This window comes from Salmo salar, chromosome 09 (assembly GCF_965601325.2).
Source record: "Salmo salar chromosome 09, fSalSal1, whole genome shotgun sequence".
Classification (NCBI taxonomy): domain Eukaryota; kingdom Metazoa; phylum Chordata; class Actinopteri; order Salmoniformes; family Salmonidae; genus Salmo; species Salmo salar.
The window spans coordinates 130,284,705-130,310,007 of NC_138299.1; the positions used below are offsets into that span (position 1 = coordinate 130,284,705).

At 45.3% G+C, this 25,303-nt stretch overlaps 1 protein-coding gene across 1 annotated transcript in view; it reads right to left on the reverse strand.

The window, feature by feature from the left end:
* Positions 1-1,887: 1,887 nt before the first annotated feature.
* The window catches only part of LOC106612779 (intraflagellar transport protein 80 homolog), an 82,300-nt gene continuing 58,884 nt past the window's right edge, over positions 1,888-25,303 (reverse strand). The window contains 10 exon segments of the mRNA XM_014214253.3: positions 1,888-2,061; positions 17,265-17,355; positions 17,666-17,704; positions 17,706-17,808; positions 18,026-18,161; positions 19,294-19,358; positions 19,622-19,785; positions 20,668-20,739; positions 20,741-20,822; positions 20,825-20,846. Of these exon segments, the coding sequence (XP_014069728.3) occupies positions 1,888-2,061; positions 17,265-17,355; positions 17,666-17,704; positions 17,706-17,808; positions 18,026-18,161; positions 19,294-19,358; positions 19,622-19,785; positions 20,668-20,739; positions 20,741-20,822; positions 20,825-20,846 (948 nt within the window).

Sequence of the window (25,303 nt, forward strand, 5' to 3'; positions counted from 1 at the left end):
CAGTGGCGAATTTGCCAATCTTGGTGTTCTCTGGCAAATGCCAAACGTCCTGCACGGTGTTGGGCTGTAAGCACAACCCCCACCTGTGGACGTCAGGCCCTCATACCACCCTCATGGAGTCTGTTTCTGACCGTTTGAGCAGACACATGCATATTTCTGGCCTGCTGGAGGTCATTTTGCAGGGCTCTGGCAGTGCTTCTCCTGCTCCTCCTTGCACAAAGGCGGAGGTAGCGGTCCTGCTGCTGGGTTTTTGCCTTCCTACGGCCTCCTCCACGTCTCCTGATGTACTGGCCTGTCTCCTGGTAGCGCCTCCATGCTCTGGACACTACGCTGACAGACACAGCAAACCTTCTTGCCACAGCTCGCATTGAAGTACCATCCTGGATGAGCTGCACTACCTGAGCCACTTGTGTGGGTTGTAGACTCCGTCTCATGCTACCACTAGAGTGAAAGCACTGCCAGCATTCAAAAGTGACCAAAACATCAGCCAGGAAGCATAGGAACTGAGAAGTGGTCTGTGGTCCCCACCTGCAGAACCACTCCTTTATTGGGGGTGACTTGCTAATTGCCTATAATTTACACCTGTTGTCTATTCCATTTGCACAACAGCATGTTCAATTTATTGTCAATCAGTGTTGCTTCCTAAGTGGACAGTTTGATTTCACAGAAGTGTGATTGACTTGGAGTTACATTGTGTTGTTTAAGTGTTCCCTTTATTTTTTTGAGCAGTGTATATAATTTTATAAAAAACACAAACACAAAAATAACACTAACCATGTTTGATAAATGACCACTTGAAAATATGATGTACATTTGGTCCCTGGATGAGGTCAGAGGTGTGGGGTCAAGGGTCAGCATCAAGAGGCCAAGCTGCTCCTGACAGAGGTGATGGCAGCCTTCTCTCTCTCCTTAACCTTCGCCTGGATCTTTTCCCAGTTCATCTCTACCTGATGGGGTGGGGAGAAAGAGAAAGAGAAGAGAAAAAGAGAGAGAGAAAGATTAGAGAAGTGCGTCAGTCTAATGGGACATAGTGTGATAGAAAGGGCACATTGCCTCTTGTAACAAAATACTGTCTAGTTTCGAAGAGAAGAAGTCTTTACTACTATAGCTGGTTAGTGTTCACTATATGACAGTCAAAAGCAATGACATATCCTACCCTGTCAACGTACTGCATGAACCTCTTGTTGGTCTCTAAAGTCCTGCAAGAACTTGGAGTCTGTAGGCCAGCACTGTGTCCACATGGGTCTTATGTTTTACTGCCAGCTCCAACACCCTGAGGACACATGAAGCTTTCAGTCCCAATCACAGATGCATATGTAAGTATACACAGACAGACAAACAGAAAGACATGTCATAGAGACAGAAATATTAAGATTCACAGGCAGACAGACATTTAGAGACAGACACACACCCCCACACCTGTCCCGTTGTAGAGGTTGATGTGGACCTGTATGGCTTGGTAGACCAGGCCAGCCTGTAGCCGAGTGGACAGTAACATGTGGGCCACTAAAGATTCCTTAGATGGCAGATCCTTGATAGAGTTAATATACTGCACCTTATCCACCTGGAGAGAGAGAGAAAGAGAGAGAGAGAGAAAGAGAGAAAGAGAGAAAGAGAGATTGATGGAGGGTCTTACCTCTCCAATGGCAGCGTAGGCCACCTCCACTGTCGTCATCTCCCTATTGGCCATTGCCATGCCAGCGAGACACGCCCACAGCAACTAGTCCTATAGAAACAGAGACAGACATTAAGCAAATAGGAAATGAAATTTGCCATGCACACATTGTCTTAGCATAAATAAACGCATACACCACATACGCACGCATACACACACGCACGCACAAACAAACACACACATCCACACATGATAGGGAGCAGGCATGAGTGTCAGGGGACAGGGAGCCGGGGTATGGGGCTATTTGTCAGGGGGTGGAACTGCTGCTCAGCCTGACAGGCTGGTGGTGGCACCGGGGCGTAGCGCGTGGCCCAGCCCTGACCACAAGGCCCTGCACGGGGGGCTAGCTTAGCCCTGCTCGCCTGGGTCATTAAAGGGACGGGGCACTGAGAGAGAGGAGGGCTGTGTGTTATTAGAGGGATGGGAGGTCCATTACACTGGCGTCTCTACAGGGACACTCTTCCCATTACCAGTCTGCTCATCCTCACAACACAGGCCTTGTTAGTGTCACTCTGCAGGGCACACACACTCACACACACCCTGTAATCTGACTTCCGTGTGTGTGATTCTGATATCATACTCATTCAGGACACGCAGACGTACTTAGACAAACATGCAGGCACACACGCACACAGACATAATGTCACTCCCATTCACTCTTACAGTCACACTCAAACTACGCCACTCAACAGTATCGTTGAAAGCAAAGCCCAGAACAACATCCTCATGCATCCTGTCATCTCATCTGAATCCTTCATTAAGACAAACAACATTGGCCATAAAACTGTGAAGACAACAACAAAATCATCCTTTTCTAAAGCCACTAAATGCTGGTCAGAGAGTCAGAGAGAGATGGGCCAGTTTCCTCCAATCAGAGGAGAGATTGTGGTGTTGGCTCACTGTTAGAGCCTGGCTTGGGATTTAGTCACACTGCTGGGCTGCCCATGTTTGTGTGACTGTGTACAGTATGGTTGTTTGTGTACAGGCCTATCAGCATGTGTGTGTCTATGTGTGTGCGTGTGCGTGTCTGTTACCAACAATCAGTGCCATGAAAGTATCCACAAGGGGCTAATCCTCCATACCTGGCTGACAGGGCTTCCCCACAACACTCCTCCCACTCCGGGAAAAACCACACCAAACGGCCACGAAAGACCAAACCCTTACCAGAAATGGGGGGAGGAAGGAGGAGGGGTGGCTATTAAAAGTGGTGACGCTCCTTCTTCCATACAGTGCATTCAGGAAGTATTCACACCCCTTGACTTTTTCCACATTTTGTTGTGATACAGCCTGAATTTAAAATGGATTAAATTGATATTGTGTGTCACTGGCCTACACACAATACCCCATAATGTCAAAGTGGAATTATGTGCAAATTAATAAAACATTTAAAGCTGAAATGTCTTTACCCAATAAGTATTCAACCCCTTTGTTATGGCAAGCCAAAATAAGTTCAGGAGTAAAAATGTGTTTAACAAGTCACAATGAGTTGCATGGACTCACTCTGTGTGCAATAATAGTGTTTAACATGATTTTTGAATGACTACCTCATCTCTGTACCTCACGCATACAAACATCTGTAAGGTCCCTCAGGTCGAGCAGTGAATTGTAAACAAATATTCAACCACAAAGACCAGGGAGGTTTTCCAATGCCTTGCAAAGAAGGGCACCTATTAAAAATATACTTAAAAAAGCAGACATTGAATATCCCTTTGAGCATGGTGAAGTTATTAATTACACTTTGGATGGTGTAGTAATACACACAGTCATCACAAATATACAGGTATCCTTCCTAACAGTTGCCGGAGAGGAAGGAAACCGCTCAGGGATTTCACCATGAGGCCAATGGTGACTTTTAAACAGTTACAGAGTTTAATGGCTGTAATAGGAGAAAACTGAGGATGGATCAACAACATTGTTGTTACTCCACAATACTAACCTAATTGACAGAGTGAAAAGAAGGAAGCATGTACAGAATATGCAAAACATGTATCCTGTTTGCAACAAGGTACTAAAGTAAAACTGCAAAAAATGTGGCAAAGAAATTAACTTTATACCCTGAATACAAAGTGTTGTTTGGGGAAAATTCAACACAACACTGAGTAACACTCTTCATATTTTTAAGCATGGTGGTGACTGCATCATGTTATGAGTATGCTAGTCATCGGCAAGGACTAGGGAGTTATTTTAGGATAACAATAAACAATAGAGTTAAGCACAGGCAAAATCCTAGAGGAAAACCTGCTTCAGTCTGCTTTCCAAAAGACACTGGGAGACAAATTCACCTTTCAGCAGGACAATAACCTAAAACACATGGCAAAATATACACTGGAGTTGCTTACCAAGACAAAACAATGTTCATGAGTGGCCTAGTTAAAGTTTTTTACCTAAATTGGCTTGAAAATATATGGCAATACTTGAAAATGGCTGTTTAGCAGTGATCAACAACCAACTTTAAGAATAAAAAAAAAGAAATGGGAAAATATTGTACTATCCAGGTGTGCAAAGCTCTTAGAACCTATCCAGAAAGACTCACAGCTGTAATCGCAGCCAAAGGTGATTCTAACATGTATTGAATCAGAGGTGTGAATACATTTTCAATCAATTAGCTTTTTTTTTTACTCATTAGGCCAGACAAAGTTGAATTACAGGCTGACTACACCGCTCACATCGAGTGCGCGATAGTTGCAAAATAAATTAAGAAATCTATATTATTCAATTATTGCACCCACACTGCTCGCACACGCCAACAAGCGTCTGCGTTGCCAAGGGCTAAAATAGAAGTCAGTTCTAAAATGCACAGCCAGTTTGGATTCCGTGTTACTTTTTATTTTGGCCAATATATGCGGCTCTTTGTTTATAATGCACTGTCCGCTCTCCCTTGATGACATGGAACTCAAACCGGCTGTGCGCGCACGCCATCGTGCATACATTTATTTTGTCCCCCCACACCAAACGCGATCACGACACGCAGGTTAAAATATCAAAACAAAGTCTGAACCAATTACATTAATTTGGGGACAGGTCGAAAAGCATTAAACATTTATGGCAATTTAGCCAGCTAGCTTGCACTTGCTAGCTAATTTGTCCTATTTGGCTAGCTTGCTGTTGCTAGCTAATTTGTCCTGGGATATAAACATTGAGATGTTATTTTACCTGAAATGCACAAGGTTCTCTACTCTGACAATTAATCCACACATAAAACGGTCAACCGAATTTTAGTCATCTCTCCTTCTTCCAGGATTTTTCTTCTTTGAACTTACAGTGGGGGAAAAAAGTATTTGATCCCCTGCTGATTTTGTACGTTTGCCCACTGATAAAGAAAGGATCAGTCTATAATTTTAATGGTACGTTTATTTGAACAGTGAGAGACAGAATAACAAAAATATCCAGAAAAACGCATGCCAAAAATGTTATAAATTGATTTGCATTTTAATGAGGGAAATAAGCATTTGACCCCCTCTCAATCAGAACTATTTCTGGCTCCCAGGTGTCTTTTATACAGGTAACGAGCTGAGATTAGGAGCACACTCTTAAAGGGAGTGCTCCTAACCGCAGCTTGTTACCTGTAAAAAAGACACATGTCCACAGAAGCAATCAATCAATCAGATTCCAAACTCTCCACCATGGCAAAGACCAAAGAGCTCTCCAAGGATGTCAGGGAAAAGATTGTAGACCTACACAAGGCTGGAATGGGCTACAAGACCATCGCCAAGCAGCTTGGTGAGAAGGTGACAACAGTTGGTGCGATTATTCGCAAATGGAAGAAACACAAAAGAACTGTCAATCTACCTTGGCCTGGGGCTCCATGCAAGATCTCACCTCGTGGGGTTGCAATGATCATGAGAACGGTGAGGAATCAGCCCAGAACTACACAGGAGGATCTTGTCAATGATCTCAAGGCAGCTGGGACCATTGTCACCAAGAAAACAATTGGTAACACACTACGCTGTGAAGGACTGAAATCCTGTAGCGCCCGCAAGGTCCCCCTGCTCAAGAATACATATACATGCCCATCTGAAGTTTGCTAATGAACATCTGAATGATTCAGAGGACAACTGGTGAAAGTGTTGTTGTTAGATGAGACCAAAATGGAGCTCTTTGGCATCAACTCAACTCGCCGTGTTTGGAGGAGGACGAATGCTGCCTATGACCCCAAGAACACCATCTCCACCATCAAACATGGAGGTGGAAACATTATGCTTTGGGGGTATTTTTCTGCTAAGGGGACAGGACAACTTCACCGCACCATTTGACGGGGCCATGTACTGTCAAATCTTGGGTGAGAACCTCCTTCCCTCAGCCAGGGCATTGAAAATGGGTCGTTGATGGGTATTCCAGCATGACAATGACCCAAAACACACGACCAAGGCAACAAAGGAGTAGCTCAAGAAGAAGCACATTAAGGTCCTGGAGTGGCCTAGCCAGTCTCCAGACCTTAATCCCATAGAAAATCTGTGGAGGGAGCTGAAGGTTTGAGTTGCCAAACGTCAGCCTCGAAACCTTAATGACTTGGAGAAGATCTGCAAAGAGGAGTGGGACAAAATCCCTCCTGAGATGTGTGCAAACCTGGTGGCCAACTACAAGAAATGTCTGACCTCTGTGATTGCCAACAAGGGTTTTGCCACCAAGTACTAAGTCATGTTTTGCAGAGGGGTCAAATACTTATTTCCCTCATTTAAATGGAAATCATTTTATAACATTTTTGACATGCGTTTTTCTGGATTTTTTGGTTGTTATTCTGTCTCTCACTGTTCATATAAACCTACCATTAAAATTATAGACTGATCATTTCATTGTAACTGGGCAAATGTACAAAATCAGCTGGGGATCAAATACTTTTTTCCCCCACTGTATATGGTGATTGGCATCTAAACTTTCATAGTACTACCACAACGACCGACAACACAGTTCGTCTTTCAATCACCCACGTGGGTATAACCAATGAGAAGATGGCACATGGGTATCTGCTTCTATAAACCAATGATTAGATGGGAGAGGCAGGACATGCACCGCGATCTGCGTCACAAATATAACTGACTTCTATTTTAGCCCTTGGCAACGCAAACACTCATTGACACTGAGCTATGTGGGTGCAATAATTGAATAATATAGATTTCTAAATTTATTTTGCAACGCTCGCGATGTGAGTGGTGTAGTCAGCCTGGCTTCCCAAGTTGATGCCCAAGAGACCAAACAGCCTCAGATCACGCGCTCAGATCATGATCACGCGCTCAGATCATCACGAGCCTCGGATTGGACAGTGAAATACACATGCTCGCACCTGCAGGTGATGTGCAGTTGTTTAATTTCATGCCAGCGCAAATTCCTACTATTTATGTGTCGAGGTTAAACGTGGGACGTCCCTCATAAACAAACAGTCAGTTAAATTCATGGTGATGCCATCATTTTCAGATCTATTAGAAGCGATTAATGGACGAAACAACAATGTAATTTAACCAATTGACTGGCCAGAGATTAGAGCATTCATCAGCAAAGACGCAGTGCAAACTGATAGTATTTTCGATAACCAAATTGAAGTCAAAATGATTGATGAAATCGGTAAAATGTAAGTTATGAATCGCAAATCACCATACAGCTGAGTATGGTGATTTGCGATTCATAACTTACATTTTACCGGTAGTAGTAGGCCAACCGATAACACCACAACGGAATGCGTTTGAAGTGATGATGCACCGCCGAGAACAGCTAGCATATCCAGCAAAGTACATCGCCAGTGGCACGCACACACTTCGTGCAGATTAGCAAATGGGGGCTTTCCGTGGCAGCAAGACGAGACAATCGAATGAGGATGAGGTGAGCAAAGTTACTGGGCTCGAATTTAGTCACGTTTACTCTATATATATTGATGCTTCTAATTGTGCATGTTATAAACACACTTTTTTGGGGATTAAAGGTTACACTCTATGGCTGGATTTATGTATTTTTTTCTCAATGCTACATTCATTTGGCAGACCTAACTTGATTGACCCTCTTTTTACAAGGCCTAGTCTACGAGAGGCCTAATCATATTTGATTGAATATTTTGTTAACCTGTTGGGGATAGGGGGCAGTATTTGAACGGCCGGATAAAAAACGTACCCGATTTAATCTGGTTACTACTCCTGCCCAGTAACTAGAATATGCATATAATTATTGGCTTTGGATAGAAAACACCCTAAAGTTTCTAAAACTGTTTGAATGGTGTCTGTGAGTATAACAGAACTCATATGGCAGGCAAAAACCTGAGAAGATTCCTTACAGGAAGTGGCCTGTCTGACCATTACTTGAGCTTCTTGACTCTGTTTATTGAAGACTGAGGATCTTTGCTGTAACGTGACACTTCCTACGGCTCCCATAGGCTCTCAGAAGGCGGGAAAAAGCTGAATGATGTAATTCCAGCCCCAGGCTGAAACACATTAGCACTTTTGGCAAGTGCTCTATCAGAGGACAATGGGCTGAGGCGCGTGCACGAGTCGACCCCATGTTTTTATTTTCTATCGTCTTTGAACCTAAACACAGATTCCCGGTCGGAATATTATCGCTTTTTTACGAGAAAAATGGCATAAAAATTGATTTTAAACAGTGGTTGACATGCTTCGAAGTACGGTAATGGAATATTTAGACATTTTTTGTCACGAAATGCGTCATGCGCGTAACCCTTATTTACCCTTTCGGATAGTGTCTTGAACGCACGAACAAAACGCCGCTATTTGGATATAACTATGGATTATTTGGGACCAAACCAACATTTGTTATTGAAGTAGAAGTTCTGGGAGTGCATTCTGACGAAGAACACCAAAGGTAATAACATTTTTCTTATAGTAAATCTGACTTTGGTGAGTGCTAAACTTGCTGGGTGTCTAAATAGCTAGCCCTGTGATGCCGGGCTATCTACTTAGAATATTGCAAAATGTGCTTTCACCGAAAAGCTATTTTAAAATCGGACATATCGAGTGCATAGAGGAGTTCTGTATCTATAATTCTTAAAATAATTGTTATGCTTTTTGTGAACGTTTATCGTGAGTAATTTAGTAAATGTTTAGTAAATTCACCGGAAGTTTGCGGGGGGTATGCTAGTTCTGAACGTCACATGCTAATGTAAAAAGCTGGTTTTTGATATAAATATGAACTTGATTGAACAAAACATGCATGTATTGTATAACATAATGTCCTAGGTGTGTCATCTGATGAAGATCATCAAAGGTTAGTGCTGCATTTAGCTGTGGTTTGGGTTTATGTGACATTATATGCTAGCTTGAAAAATGGGTGTCTGATTATTTCTGGCTGGGTACTCTGCTGACATAATCTAATGTTTTGCTTTCGGTGTAAAGCCTTTTTGAAATCGGACAGTGTGGTTAGATTAACGAGAGTCTTGTCTTTAAAATGGTGTAAAATAGTCATATGTTTGAGAAATTGAAGTAATAGCATTTCTAAGGTATTTGAATAACGCGCCACAGGATTCCACTGGCTGTTACGTAGGTGGGACGATTTCGTCCCGCCGACCCTAGAGAGGTTATCGCCTAGGCTATATAGATGCATTCAGGTACTGAACTTATTATTATGCATCAACATTTTAATTTGCTGACAATTATTTATTGTCAATCATTCTTTAATTTGTTAGGCTATATAATTAAGTAGATTAATGAACTGAATACATTCATACATAACTTATTTTTCTAATAATTTTTGAATATGATAGAATATTGCATTCTATTATACATCCTGAATAATGTTCATTTGTGTATTATAATAATCATCTGAAAATCAGTCTGAAATTGAATATTTCTCCTATTGTTCATGTCCATATAGCAGCCCAGGACAATGTGGTAAATTACTGTTATTCCTTTACCACCTAATGATTTTATTTATTTATTTATATATATTTTTTTGCTCGCCCACCTCACTTTTCTGGGGGGAAAATCCGTTAAACAGTGAATCAATTTTGTCTGGACTTATGGGATATTGTGTGTAGCTGGGTGAGGACGAAAAAAAACAAACAATTTAATCAATTTTGAATTCAGGCTGTAATACAACAACATTTGGAATATTCAAGGGGTATGAATACTTTCTGAAAACACCCACTATACCCTCCCTCTACTCTACTCTCCCCTCCCCTGTCCCCTCTAGCCATCCTTCTCCAGGGTTGTGGTTATTGCATCATATCCAATGCAGTGCATAGGCTCTCACTGGGGTTGGCTGTGTGTGTGTGTGTGTGTGTGTTTGTGTGTGTTGGGAAGGTTAAATATACGGTAAATGGTGTCACCCAGGCTAATTAGAAACTAATTCAAAGCTGCTGGTCGTGTCTCGTTAAAGCTCCACTCCAGTGGCTCCGTCATGGACCCTTCACCATTCCAAGGCCCAGGGCTAAAGGCGTCACTACAGACCCGGGTTCAATCCCGGGCTGTATCACAACATGGAAAGACGTGGACATGGAAAGACGTAAATGAACGAGAGAGAGACTCACCTGCTCCTCAGAGACTCAGTGGGGGGTGTGAGACACCAACACAGGAGAGGAACATCACAGCGACAGACATGATGATGGCTGCCGTCTTATCAGCTTTTAATCAACAATGCTATTTTGTTTAACTTGTTTTGTAAATGATTTTATTTAACCTTTATTTAACTAGGCAAGTCAGTTAACTTCTTATGGCTTGGGGGCGCTATTTTCACGTCCGGATGAAAAGTGTGCCCAAAGTAAACTGCCTGCTACTCAGGCCCAGAAGCTAGGATATGCATATAATTGATAGATTTGGATAGAAAACACTCTGAAGTGTTTGAATAATGTCTGAGTATAACAGAACTCATATGGCAGGCGAAAACCTGAGAAAAATCCAACCAGGAAGTGGGAAATCTGAGGTTTGTAGTTTTTCAAGTGATTGCCTATCCAATATACAGTGTAAACTTGGTCAGATTGCACTTCCTAAGGCTTCCACTAGATGTCAACAGTCTTCAGAACGTTGTTTCAGGCTTCACTTGTGAAAGGGGAGAGAATAAGACAAGTCACAGTAGATGGCTCAGCTGAAAGCCTTTAGTTGTTGATCGCGCAAGCTCCGTTCCCTTTCCTTTCTAATGACAACGGAATTGTCCGGTTGGAATATTATTGAAGATTTATGATTAAAAACATCCTAAAGATTGATTATATACATCGTTTGACATGTTTCTACGAACTGTAATGGAACTTTTTTGACTTTTCGTCTGGACTTTGTGCTCGCGCCTTGTGCATTTGGATTAGTGAACTAAACGCGCGAACAAAAAGGAGGTATTTGGACATAAATATGGACTTTAACGAACAAAACTAACATTTATTGTGGAACTGGGATTCCTGGGAGTGCATTCCGATGAAGATCATCAAAGGTAAGTGAATATTTTTAACGCTATTTCTGACTTGTTGACTCCACAACATGGCGGGTATCTGTATGGCTTGTTTTGGTGGCTGAGCACTGTACTCACTCAGATTATCGCATGGTGTGCTTTCGCTGTAAAGCTTTTTTGAAATCTGACAGCGGTAGCATTAAGGAGAAGTATATCTTTAATTTTATGCATAACACTTGTATCTTTCATCAACGTTTATGATGAGTATTTCTGTAAATTGATGTAGCTCTCTGCAAAATCACCGGGTGTTTTGGAGGCAAAACATTACTGAACATAACGCGCCAATGTAACTTCTGATTTTTGGATATAAATATGAACTTTATCAAACAAAACATACATATATTGTGTAACATGAAGTCCTATGAGTGCCATCTGATGAAGATCATCAAAGGTTAGTGATTCATTTTATCTCTATTTCTGCTTTTTGTGACTCCTCTCTGGCTGGAAAATGGCTGTATGTTTTTTTGTGACTAGGCACTGACCTAACATAATCGCATGGTATGCTTGCGCAGTAAAGCCTTTTTGAAATGGGACACTGTGGTTGGATTAACAAGAAGTTTATCTTTAAAATGGTTTATAATACTTGTATATTTGAGGAATTTTAATTATGAGATTTCTGTTGTTTGAATTTGGCGCCCTGCAGTTTCACTGGCTGTTGTCAAATCGATCCCGTTAACGGGATTTGAGCCATCAGAAGTTATTAAGAACAAATTATTATTTACAATGACGGCCTAGGAACAGTGGGTTAACCTGTTAGGGCTAGGGGGCAGTATTGACACGGCTGGATAAAAAACATACCCGATTTAATCTGGTTACCACTCCTACCCAGTAACTAGAATATGCATATACTTATTACATATGGATAGAAAACACCCTAAAGTTTCTAAAACTGTTTGAATGGTGTCTGTGAGTATAACAGAACTCAAATGGCAGGTCAAAACCTGAGAGATTCCTTTACAGGAAGTGGCCTGTCTGACCATTTCTTGAACTTCTTTTCCATCTCTATCTTTTACTAAGGATCTCTGCTCTAACGTGACACTTCCTACGTCGTCCATAGGCGCTCAGAGCCCGGGAAAAAACAGAATGTCGTCATCCCAGCCCCAGGCTGAAACACATTATCGCCTTTCTCAAGTGGCCGATCAAGGGACTCTGGGCTTAGGCGCGTGACCCGACCGCCCCCGCCTTTGTGATTTTTTCCTCTGTTTGCCGAAAAGGAGATTCCCTGTCGGAATATTATCGCTTTTCTACGAGAAAAATGGCGTAAAAATTGATTTTAAACAGCGGTTGACATGCTTCGAAGTACGGTAATGGAATATTTAGAATTTTTTTGTCACGAATTGCGCCATGCGCGCGACCCTTCTTTACCATTTCGGATAGTGTCTGGAACGCACGAACAAAACGCCACTATTCGGATATAACGATGGATTATTTTGGACCAAACCAACATTTGTTATTGAAGTAGCAGTCCTGGGAGTGCATTCTGACGAAGACAACAAAAGGTAATCAAACTTTTATAATAGTAAATATGATTATGGTGAGTGCTAAACTTGCCGGGTGTCTAAATAGCTAGCCCGTGATGCCTGGGCTATGTACTTAGAATATTGCAAAATGTGCTTTCACCAAAAAGCTATTTTAAAATCGGACATATCGAGTGCATAAAGAAGGTCTGTATCTATAATTCTTAAAATAATTGTTATGCTTTTTGTGAACGTTTATCGTGAGTAATTTAGTAAAATGTTAGCGAATTCCCCGGAAGTTTGCGGGGGGTATGCTAGTTCTGAACGTCACATGCTAATGTAAAAAGCTGGTTTTTGATATAAATATGAACTTGATTGAACAAAACATGCATGTATTGTATAACATAATGTCCTAGGGTTGTCATCTGATGAAGATCATCAAAGGTGAGTGCTGCATTTAGCTGTCTTCTGGGTTTTGGTGACATTATATGCTAGCTTGAAAAATGGGTGTCTGATTATTTCTGGCTTGGTACTCTGCTGACATAATCTAATGTTTTGCTTTCGTTGTAAAGCCTTTTTGAAATCGGACAGTGTGGTTAGATTAACGAGAGTCTTGTCTTTAAATAGCTGTAAAATAGTCATATGTTTGAGAAATTGAAGTAATAGGATTTTTAAGGTTTTGAAAATCGCGCCACAGGCTTCAAGTGGCTGTTACGTAGGTGGGACGAATTCGTCCCGCCTAGCCCATAGAGGTTAACTGCCTTGTTCAGGAGCAGAACGACAGATTTGTACCATGTCAGCTCAGGGATTCGGTCTATCAACCTTTCAGTTACTGGCCCAACGCTCTAACCACTAGGCTACCTGCCGGTCCATAATGTTGCTGCTACCGTCTCTTATGACCAAAAAGAGCTTCTGGACATCAGAACAGCGATTACTCACCTCGAATTGGACAAAGAGTTTTTCTTTAATGCATCAGCTGGGAAGGATATACTACAAACACCCGAACAGGCCCTTATCCACGTCATTCGCTCGAGAAGGAAACAAAGATTTCATGGAAAGAGATCAGGGTGCCTTGTGAGGATCAGGCGACGAGTGGCTAATCTGCCTTTGCCATCCGTCCTGCTAGCTAACGTTCAATCACTAGAAAATAAATGGGACGAACTGAAAGCACGTATGTCCTACCAACGGGACATTAAAAATGTAATATCTTATGTTTCACTGAGTTGTGGCTGAACGACATTAATAACAGACACCCTATCGGCAGGATAGAACAGCAGCCTCTGGTAAGACACGGGGCGGGGGCCAATGCATATATTTAAACGATAGCTGGTGCACGATATCTAAAGAAGTCAAGGTTTTGCTCACCTGAGGTAGAGTATCTCGTGATAAGCTGTAGACCACACTATCTACCTAGAGTGTTTCTGTATTTTCCGTAGCTGTCTATATACCACCACAAACCGATGCTGGGACTAAAACTGCACTCAGTCAGCTGTATACCGCCATAAGCAAACAGGAAAATTCTCATCCAGAGGCAACGCTCCTAGTTGCCAGGGACTTTAATGCAGGGAAACTTAAATCAGTTTTACCAAATTTTTATATCAGCATGTTAAATGTGCAACCAGAGGGGAAAAAACTCTAGACCACCTTTACTCCACACACAGAGACGCTTACAAAGCTCTCCCTCGCCCTCCATTCGGAAAATCTGACCATAATTCTATCCTCCTGATTCCTGCTTACAAGCAAAAATTTAAGCAGGAAGCACCAGTGACTCGGTCTATAAAAAAGTGGTCAGATGAAGCAGATGCTAAGCTAAAGGACTGTTTTGCTAGCATAGACTGGAATATGTTCCGGGATTCTTCCGATGGCATTGAGGAATACACCACATCAGTCACTGGCTTTATCAATAAGTGCATCAAGGGTGTCGTCCCCACAATGACTGTATGTACATACCCTAACCAGAAGCCATGGATTACAGGCAACATTCGCACTGAGCTACAGGGTAGAGCTGCCGCTTTCAAGGAACAGGACTCTAACCCGGAAGGTTACAAGAAATCTCGCTATGCCCTCCGACGAACCATCAAACAGGCAAAGCGTCAATACAGGACTAAGATTGAATCGTACTACACCGGCTCCGACACTCCGTCAGATGTGGCAGGGCTTGCAAACTATTACAGACTACAAAGGGAAGCACAGCCGAGCACTGCCCAGTGACACGAGCCTACCAGATGAGCTAAATCACTTCTATGCTCGCTTTGAGGCAAGTAACACTGAAACATGCATGAGAGCATCAGCTGTTCCGGACGACTGTGTGATCAAGCTCTCCGCAGCCCATGTGAGTAAGACCTTTAAACAGGTCAACAAGGCCACAGGGCCAGACGGATTACCAGGACGTGTACTCCGAGCATGCGCTGACCAACTGGCAAGTGTCTTCATTGACATTTTCAACCTCTCCCTGTCTGAGTCTGGAATACCAACATGTTTCAAGCAGACCACCATAGTCCCTGTGCCCAAAAACACTAAGTTAACCTGCCTAACTGACTACCGACCTGTAGCACTCACGTCTGCTTTGAAAGGCTGGTCATGGCTCACATCAACACCATTATCCCAGAAACCCTAGACCCACTCCAATTTGCATACCGCACCAACAAATCCACAGATGATGCAATCTCTATTGAACTGCACACTGCCCTTTCACCCCTGGATAAAAGGAACACTTATGTAAGAATGCTACTCATTGACTACAGCTCAGCGTTCAACACCATAGTGCCCTCAAAGCTCATCACTAAGCTAAGGACCCTGGGACTAAACACCTCCCTCTGCAACTGGATCCTGGACTTCCTGACGAACCGCCCCCAGGTGGTAAGGGTAGATAACAACACATCCGCACAGGGGTGCGTGCTCAGTCCCCTCCTGTACTCCCTGTTCACTCATGACTGCACGGCCAGGCACGACTCCAACACAATCATTAAGTTTACCGATGACACAACAGTGGTAGGCCTGATCACCGACAACAATCAGACAGCCTTTCTGGAGGAGGTCAGAGACCTGACCGTGGGGTGCAAGCATAACAACCTCTCCCTCAAAGTGATCAAGACAAAGGAGATGATAGTGGACTACAGGAAAAGGAGGACCGAGCACGCCCCCATTCTCATCGACGGGGCTGTAGTGGAGCAGGTTGAGAGCTTCAAGTTCCTTGGTGTCCACATCACCAACAAACTAACATGGGCCAAGCACACCAAGACAGTCGTGAAGAGGGCACTACAAAACTTATTCCCCCTCAGGAGACTGAAAAGATTTGGCATGGGTCCTCAGATCCTCAAAAGGTTTAAAAGCTGCACCATCAAGAGCATCCTGACGGGTTGCTTTACTGCCTGGTATGGCAACTGCTCGGCCTCCAACCGCAAGGCACGACAGAAGGTAGTGCGTAGGGCCCAGTACATCACCGGGGCCAAGCTTCCTGCCATCCAGGACCTCTATACCAAGCGGTGTCAGATGAACGCCCTAAACATTTTCAAAGACTCCAGTCATCCTAGTCATAGACATGGTCTCTCTGCTACCGCACGGCAAGCTGTACCGGAGCGCCAAGTCTTGGTCCAAGAGGCTTCTAAACAGCTTCGACCCGCAAGCCATAAGACTCCTGAAAAGCGAATCAAATGGCTACACAGACTCATTGCCCCCCCTTCTACGCTGCTGCTACTCTCTGTTATTATCTATGCATAGTCACTTTAATAACTCTACCTACATGTACATAATTACCTCGACACCGGTGCATCCGCACATTGATTCTGTACCGGTACCCCTTGTATATAGCCCCACTATTGTTATTTACTGCTGCTCTTTATTTATTTGTTATTCTTATCTCTTACGTTTTTTAAAGTACTGTCTTAAAACTGCATTGTTGGTTAGGGGCTTGTAAGTAAGCATTTCACTGTAAGGTCTACTACACCTGTTGTATTCGGCGCATGTGACAAATAAAATTTTGATTTGAATAAACAACCGGACAGACACGAGACAACAAGACCGACATGAGACAATCGAACAGACATGAGACAACCACAGAGAAATGAGGAAAGAAATTTGACACACTGAGACCTGAGACAAGACATTGAGATACACACCCCACTTCCAAAGAGTGACAGTGAGTTCCCACGCTGCCTGTTGTTCCCACACTATGGTGGGGGGAACCCATAAGGTCTATCAGAACACAACACTAGAACCCTGGAGAAATCCCATTCACTGATCTGTGGCCCCCCAGCCCGAGTGGCCCCTCTCGGGGGCTGAGTGTTTCCCCTGGGACCAGGGCTCTGGTTCTCTGGTCCCTTTGGCCCTGCTTTGCTCTGCTGCAACCCACAATGTGCTAGCAATTACAGGCCGCTAATTACACCATTTATCCTAAATAACTGGCTTTAAGAGAGGGCTCAGAGCTCATGGCTCAGAGCAGCCCTCCTCTCCTGGGTAGAGTAGGGGCAGGGCCAGGGAGACAGCAGGCCTGGTGTTAGACATTTGGCACTGGATTATTTCACACCATTATTCTATTTTCAACATAATGTGAAGAGTTTTTTTAAGATGTGTTTTGTACAGTATTTGGTGTTGAATATGATGTGTGCTCTGCTCTATACAGATCAGACTCATTCTGCAGCGGACCAGGGAGTCACCAGAGAATGTCTCCATGAGAATGTCCCCTCTCCTGTCAGGTGTGTGTTACCTTGGCAAAGCGGCAGAGGCGCAGTGCGTCCTCCCAGCGAGAGGAGGCGCTGTACTCGTGCAGCACGGTGGGGTAGGAGACACGCTGCTGTACACCAACGAGCCGTCACCTGGGTCCCGACGTAGTTCAGGATGTGGGCCACACGGCTGAACTCAGTGTGGAGGGGGACAGACCGACAGATATAAAAATACATTCTGTACACACAGCCACTTAGCCTAAGGGCAGCCACTCAGGAATCTCTTTTAAACAGCTTTTACACAACATGAAAACATTTCAGATGAAGCAGTACCTTTTATTTCTGATAATGGGGAACTGTTTTCTGTGTGTGTGTGTGTGTGTGTGTGTGTGTGTGTGTGTGTGTGTGTGTGTGTGTGTGTGTGTGTGTGTGTGTGTGTGTGTGTGTGTGTGTGTGTGTGTGTGTGTGTGTGTGTGTGTGTGTGTGTGTGTGTGTGTTACCTGGCGTCTTTCATGTAGAGTGTTTTAGCCAGCAGGTCCAGTGAAGACCGCACTGGGATAGTGCCACACAGTGAACTGTGTGTCCTGAATACCACACAGGATGTTAGAGGAGTCGTTCCAGGACATAGTGTGGACCACAGTACCTATTGAGCAGGATAGAGACAGACAACACACTCTTACTGACAACACCCAGAATAACTAACTATAACCTCTACCACATGGTGTGTAGACCATAGTGCATGTGGGTTATGGTTAGAAAAATCTATCTGGTAGGCTTTAGGTGCTTAACAACACAAAGCAGTTGGAAATCTATCTCCCCCTCCCTTTCTCTCCTTCCCTCTCTCCTTTCCTCTCTCCTACCTATCTTGCAGATGTTGTGTTCTTTGTTAAGGCGATGGACAGCGGTCAGATACAGGTCACGGTTCTTGTCTATGACTGCGATCTTCCTCTCGCTGGACGGGCCACACTGGTCCAGAGCTATCTCCACCACCTCCATCTGGAACACACGCACGGGCACATGCAAACACACACACACACACACACACACACACACACACACACACACACACACACACACACACACACACACACACACACACACACACACACACACACACACACACACACACACACACACACACACACACACACACACACACAAACACAGTGAAATGGGAGGCAGAAAGTTGTGTGAGAGAGGCCTGGTTCACATGAGCAGGGCAAACTGAACCACCAGTGTCAAACCCCACCAGTCCCCATAACACATACAATATTGTATTTTGATACACTTCTCTTCTCAACACATGATCACCCATATCCCAAGCCCTCTCCTCTCCCCCTCCACACTCTCTATTCCCCAGTACAGCCCTGAGTACACAGCCACAGGAGGACTAGGAGGGAACAAATGAGCCCAGATCAGAGGGAAGATACTCAACTCAGAGGGAAGAGGTGGAGGAAAGGGGAGACGAGGGAGAAATGGGGGAGGCAAGAGAGTGGAAGGGGGTGCCAGCAGTCTGACCCCACAGCTCCTGGCCCATACTCCCCAACAGGAGTGTATATGCGTGTGTGTGACTGTGTGTGTGTGTGTCAGAGCCAGCTGGCTTCAGTGCAGTGCTCCTCTGTCTTGGAGCTGTGGAGTGCTGGCAGAGACAGTAACTACTGATCCTGGCTACTTCTCCTCCTTTTCTCCCTCTCTAATTCACTCCTTCTCTCTTTATCCCTTTCAGTCCTGTTCTTACTCCATAACCCTCCCCTTTTCTCTCCATCTCTTTCTCACACACATGCACTCATTCCAGTTTCCACACAAGCTGTATGTCTCCCTCTTAACTATCAAGTTTCTTCTTTTCCCTCAACACCACTAATTCTTCTCTGTCTTCTATCCATGGCTCCCTGACCTTTTCACCCTGGCCGTTGGGGGCACTCGAACCCACAGCTACCCTGAGGCACAGATCTAGGATCAGCTTACCCTCCCCCAATCCTAACAGGTTGCTCAATGTAACAGTATGGATTAAGATGTAGGCAGGTGGAGATATGCACAGTCTTCTCATGTCAGTGTGTGCACACTAACAGGAGAGTGTAATGTGTGCTATGACTGACTGTTGGTGTGTGTTGGTTGGTGAATCACCCACCTTGTCAGTCAGGGGCTTCCCTTCACCCAGGGCTTTCCCCGTCAGGGCATCAAACAGAAAGATGACTGGAGGAAAAGAAGAGAAGAGAGGAGAGGACGGAGAGAGAGAGAGCAGGATAATGATGGCAAACGGTCATTGTTCCAGTCCTGCTTAAGTCATTTCTCCAGCGTTTTATCTCCTGGTGAAGTGTAATCCTCTTGTTGGCAAAGTGCTACTGATGTAAATGTCATTGAGTGAAGAAGCCTAAGGCAAATCTCGCCCTGCTCTGTGGACAACAAAGTTTAGTATTGTAGTAGTGAAGGAACAGCTCGGCTGGCCTTCCACTCACCCTTCTCATCGCTCTTGTCCCGGAAGGCGATGGTGTCGTTGCTAAGGGAGACTGACTGGGCATTGAGGATGTCCGTTCTCATGCCGGGGAATCTGGGCGTGGAGATGAGACGGCCCTCGTAGGAGAACACATAGACCCCCGTTCCATCCACCAACAGGAAGTGTCTGAGACAGAGAGGAGCCAAAACAAAGAGGAGAAAGGGAAAGATAGAGAGATAAAGATGGGGGGAGTGATAGAAAGCAGGGTTAGGGACAGAGAGATGGAGAACAGAGAAGAGAACGAGTGATAGAAAGCAAGGTTAGGGACATAGAGATGGAGAAGAGAACGAGTGAGAGAATGAACAAACAATACTCTGAGCCACAGCTCCATACTACTTGTCAGAGAGCTGATGCTATAACCTCCTTGTTGGGGTGGGATTGGCGTGGGGTGTGGGGGGTCCGAGTGGGCTTTTGAACATTTCTTCGGATCCTCGTGTCTTACTCATTGTTATAAAAAAGTTTGGTCCAAATCAGATGTTAGGTACTATATTTATTTAATATATTATGAATCCTATAAATTAAAATGGCCAATTTGGGTGCAATGAATTATCGTAATTTCTCAGAGATCAAATTATATTTCAACAAAGTAATGTTGCAGGAATGCTCATCTGTTTCTATCAACAGAAACAATTTCAGAACAATCTGAGATGGTGGGAGTTGAAATTCTCTTTCTGGTGCTTTAAATGGTGGAACGACCCAGAGGAGAGAATGATAAATGTCCATCTCTTTGTTCCCCACTGCAGTTAGGCTTCCACAGCAGGACCTGCTCTGCTAATGGCACACACACACTCTCACACACAGTTCTCACAAACACACACACTCACACACACACACAGACGCACACACACAGAGTGTATTTGGCAGGAGAGAGGGGGAGGGAAAGAAAAGGAGAGGGGGTCCAGAGATCGGCGCAACAGGGAGATAGGCCGCAACAGAGATAGACGAGACGGGAAAGACTAAGAAATGGAGGAGGGACAGAATGAGATACAAGGCTAAAGAGAGACTTACTTCTCAGCCTGTACAATGAGGCTGATGGTTCCCTCCTTCAGGTCAAAGATGAGAGGATGGTTCCAGTTCTTAGCACTGGAGAGCGGTGGTGACCACCAGGTGACCGTGGGCCAGAGAGGCTTTGATGACCTGGTCCCTGAACTCCAGAACATCCCCGCATCATTCACCACGTTCCTCACCTGGGTGATGGATAGAGAGAGAGAGAGAGAGAGAGGGACTGTTTAGGAACACACACACACACACACACACACACACACACACACACACGTAGCTCCTCAGATCTTGACACACATAAACACATTGAGTAACAAATAATCTGAAATACTAACAAACTAATTGTAACAAACAGACTACAGCAGACACACACAGGACATATTTTCTGAGACACTCATAGATGTATAGTCGGTATGGAGGCACTCACGTAAACTCCAGAGTGGATTAACTGTTGATATATACAGGAAACAGCCCATGTCTAAGCATAGGACAGGAGGGGACAGAAACGCCTGGTGTGTATACGTACGTCCGCGTGTGTGTTTCTACTTTTTTCACCCGTTGGGATAAAAATGTTCTTCCACATTTCCCCTGTGAATGAATGAATGAATGAAATGTGGTTTTCCACCAGCAGGTAAAAGGTGTGGTGGGTATTTATTTAACGGTTTAAGCATCATCCTTCTTTAACCCCCACTAACAACCCAAATTTACTCACCAAACAACCAGGAATAAAAATGTTTAACCGCGAAGTGGTAAATTTAGCCGCCTGATTCACAAACCATTGGCAGATGTGCACTTTTAAAAAAGAGAGGGAGAGAAAAAACCCTGCAAGGCTGAAAATAAATGGCTGAAGACCCAGGTTTGTTTGGTTAACGCAAACAGTGCTCAGTGAGGGCTGTCTATGGTGAGAGTGCACGTATGTGTGCGTATGCGTTTATCCACGTGTGTGTGTCCATTACAGTGTGTGTGTGCGCGGGGGTGTGTGGACCGCGTGTAAACGCTACCTTGTGGTTTCTGAAGTTTAAACACACTCGGTGATGGAGGCTGCTATACAGGCTGGCCATTGTCACTGGTCCACACTGGGAGGCTTATAGCATAATGTATAGCCACAAGTACCCAGGCCTGGGGAATAGTCTGGCCCTTTAAATAGCCTGTTAACTTCACCTCACTAGCGTCTGCCTCTCACACCGGCCCATTCACCCTCAGTTAGCTGTCTCATTAATTCATTTAGGCTCGGGGACTGTTTGGCTTCTTAGGTGAAGTAAAGATTAAGACTTTTTCTGGAGGTTTCTCCAATCATATGGCATAAGGAACCTGAAACACCTGCATGGTTCTCCTCTTGGTGAGGGTGATCTGTGTGTTCTACCTGCGTGGTCCTCCTCTTGGTGAGGGTGATCTGTATGTTCTACCTGTATGGTCCTCCTCTTGGTGAGGGTGATCTGTGTGTCCTACCTGCATGGTCCTCCTCTTGGTGAGGGTGATCTGTGTGTTCTACCTGCATGGTCCTCCTCTTGGTGAGGGTGATCTGTGTGTTCTACCTGCATGGTCCTCCTCTTGGTGAGGGTGATCTGTGTGTTCTACCTGCATGGTCCTCCTCTTGGTGAGGGTGATCTGTGTGTTCTACCTGCATGGTCCTCCTCTTGGTGAGGGTGATCTGTGTGTTGTACCTGTATCGGCCTCCTCTTGGTGAGGGTGATCTGTGTGTTCTACCTGCATGGTCCTCCTCTTGGTGAGGGTGATCTGTGTGTTCTACCTGCATGGTCCTCCTCTTGGTGAGGGTGATCTGTGTGTTCTACCTGCATGGTCCTCCTCTTGGTGAGGGTGATCTGTGTGTTCTACCTGCATGGTCCTCCTCTTGGTGAGGGTGATCTGTGTGTTGTACCTGTATCGGCCTCCTCTTGGTGAGGGTGATCTGTGTGTTCTACCAGCATGGTCCTCCTCTTGGGGAGGGTGATCTGTGTATTCTACCTGCATGGTCCTCCTCTTGGTGAGGGTGATCTGTGTGTTCTACCTGCATGGTCCTCCTCTTGGTGAGGGTGATCTGTGTGTTCTACCTGTATGGTCCTCCTCTTGGTGAGGGTGATCTGTGTGTTCTACCTGCATGGTCCTCCTCTTGGTGAGGGTTATCTGTGTATTCTACCTGCATGGTTCTCGTCTTGGTGAGGGTGATCTGTGTATTCTACCTGCATGGTCCTCCTCTTGGTGAGGGTGATCTGTGTGTTCTACCTGCATGGTCCTCCTCTTGGTGAGGGTGATCTGTGTATTCTACCTGCATGGTCCTCCTCTTGGTGAGGGTGATCTGTGTATTCTACCTGCATGGTTCTCGTCTTGGTGAGGGTGATCTGTGTATTCTATCTGCATGGTCCTCCTCTTGGTGAGGGTGATCTGTGTGTTCTACCTGCATGGTCCTCCTCTTGGTGAGCGTGATCTGTGTGTTCTACCTGCATGGTTCTCGTCTTGGTGAGGGTGATCTGTGTATTCTACCTGCATGGTCCTCCTCTTGGTGAGGGTGATCTGTGTGTTCTACCTGCATGGTCCTCCTCTTGGTGAGGGTGATCTGTGTGTTCTACCTGCATGGTCCTCCTCTTGGTGAGGGTGATCTGTGTGTTCTACCTGCATGGTCCTCCTCTTGGTGAGGGTGATCTGTGTGTTCTACCTGCATGATCCTCCTCTTGGTGAGCGTGATCTGTGTATTCTACCTGCATGGTTCTCGTCTTGGTGAGGGTGATCTGTGTATTCTACCTGCATGGTCCTCCTCTTGGTGAGGGTGATCTGTGTGTTCTACCTGCATGGTCCTCCTCTTGGTGAGGGTGATCTGTGTGTTGTACCTGCATGGTTCTCCTCATGGTGAGGGTGATCTGTGTGTTCTACCTGCATGGTCCTCATCTTGGTGAGGGTGATCTGTGTGTTCTACCTGCATGGTCCTCCTCTTGGTGAGGGTGATCTTTGTTCTCTACCTGCATGGTCCTCCTCTTGGTGAGGGTGATCGGTGTTCTCTTCCTGCATCGTCCTCCTCTTGGTGAGGGTGATCTATGTGTTCTACCTGCATGGCCCTCCTCTTGGTGAGGGTGATCTGTGTGTTCTACCTGCATGGTCCTCCTCTTGGTGAGGGTGATCTGTGTGTTCTACCTGCATGATCCTCCTCTTGGTGAGGGTGATCTGTGTCCTCTACCTGCATGGTTCTCTTGGTGAGGGTGATCTGTGTGTTCTACCTGCATGGTCCTCCTCTTGGTGAGGGTGATCTGTGTGTTGTACCTGCATGGTCCTCCTCTTAGTGAGGGTGATCTGTGTGTTCTACCTGCATGGTCCTCCTCTTGGTGAGGGTGATCTGTGTGTTCTACCTGCATGGTCCTCCTCTTGGTGAGGGTGATCTGTGTGTTGTACCTGCATGGTCCTCCTCTTGGTGAGGGTGATCTGTGTGTTGTACCTGCATGGTCCTCCTCTTGGTGAGGGTGATCTGTGTGTTCTACCTGCATGGTCCTCCTCTTGGTGAGGGTGATCTCTGTGTTCTACCTGCATGGTCCTCCTCTTGGTGAGGGTGATCTGTGTGTTCTACCTGCATGGTCCTCCTCTTGGTGAGGGTGATCTCTGTGTTCTACCTGCATGGTCCTCCTCTTGGTGAGGGTGATCTGTGTTCTACCTGCATGGTCCTCCTCTTGGTGAGGGTGATCTGTGTATTCTACCTGCATGGTTCTCCTCTTGGTGAGGGTGATCTGAGTGTTCTACCTGCATGGTCCCCCTCCTGGTGAGGGTGATCTGTGTGTTCTACCTGCATGGTTCTCCTCATGGTGAGGGTGATCTGTGTGTTCTACCTGCATGGTCCTCCTCTTGGTGAGGGTGATCTGTGTGTTGTACCTGCATGGTCCTCCTCTTGGTGAGGGTGATCTGTGTGTTGTACCTGCATGGTCCTCCTCTTGGTGAGGGTGATCTGTGTGTTCTACCTGCATTGTTCTCCTCATGGTGAGGGTGATCTGTGTGTTCTACCTGCATGGTCCTCCTCTTGGTGAGGGTGATCTGTGTGTTCTACCTGCATGGTCCTCCTCTTGGTGAGGGTGATCTGTGTGTTGTACCTGCATCGGCCTCCTCTTGGTGAGGGTGATCTGTGTTCTACCTGCATGGTCCTCCTCTTGGTGAGGGTGATCTGTGTATTCTACCTGCATGGTTCTCCTCTTGGTGAGGGTGATCTGAGTGTTCTACCTGCATGGTTCTCGTCTTGGTGAGGGTGATCTGTGTATTCTATCTGCATGGTCCTCCTCTTGGTGAGGGTGATCTGTGTGTTCTACCTGCATGGTCCTCCTCTTGGTGAGGGTGATCTGTGTGTTCTACCTGCATGGTCCTCCTCTTGGTGAGCGTGATCTGTGTGTTCTACCTGCATGGTTCTCGTCTTGGTGAGGGTGATCTGTGTACTCTACCTGCATGGTCCTCCTCTTGGTGAGGGTGATCTGTGTGTTCTACCTGCATGGTCCTCCTCTTGGTGAGGGTGATCTGTGTGTTCTACCTGCATGGTCCTCCTCTTGGTGAGGGTGATCTGTGTGTTCTACCTGCATGGTCCTCCTCTTGGTGAGGGTGATCTGTGTGTTCTACCTGCATGGTCCTCCTCTTGGTGAGGGTGATCTGTGTGTTCTACCTGCATGATCCTCCTCTT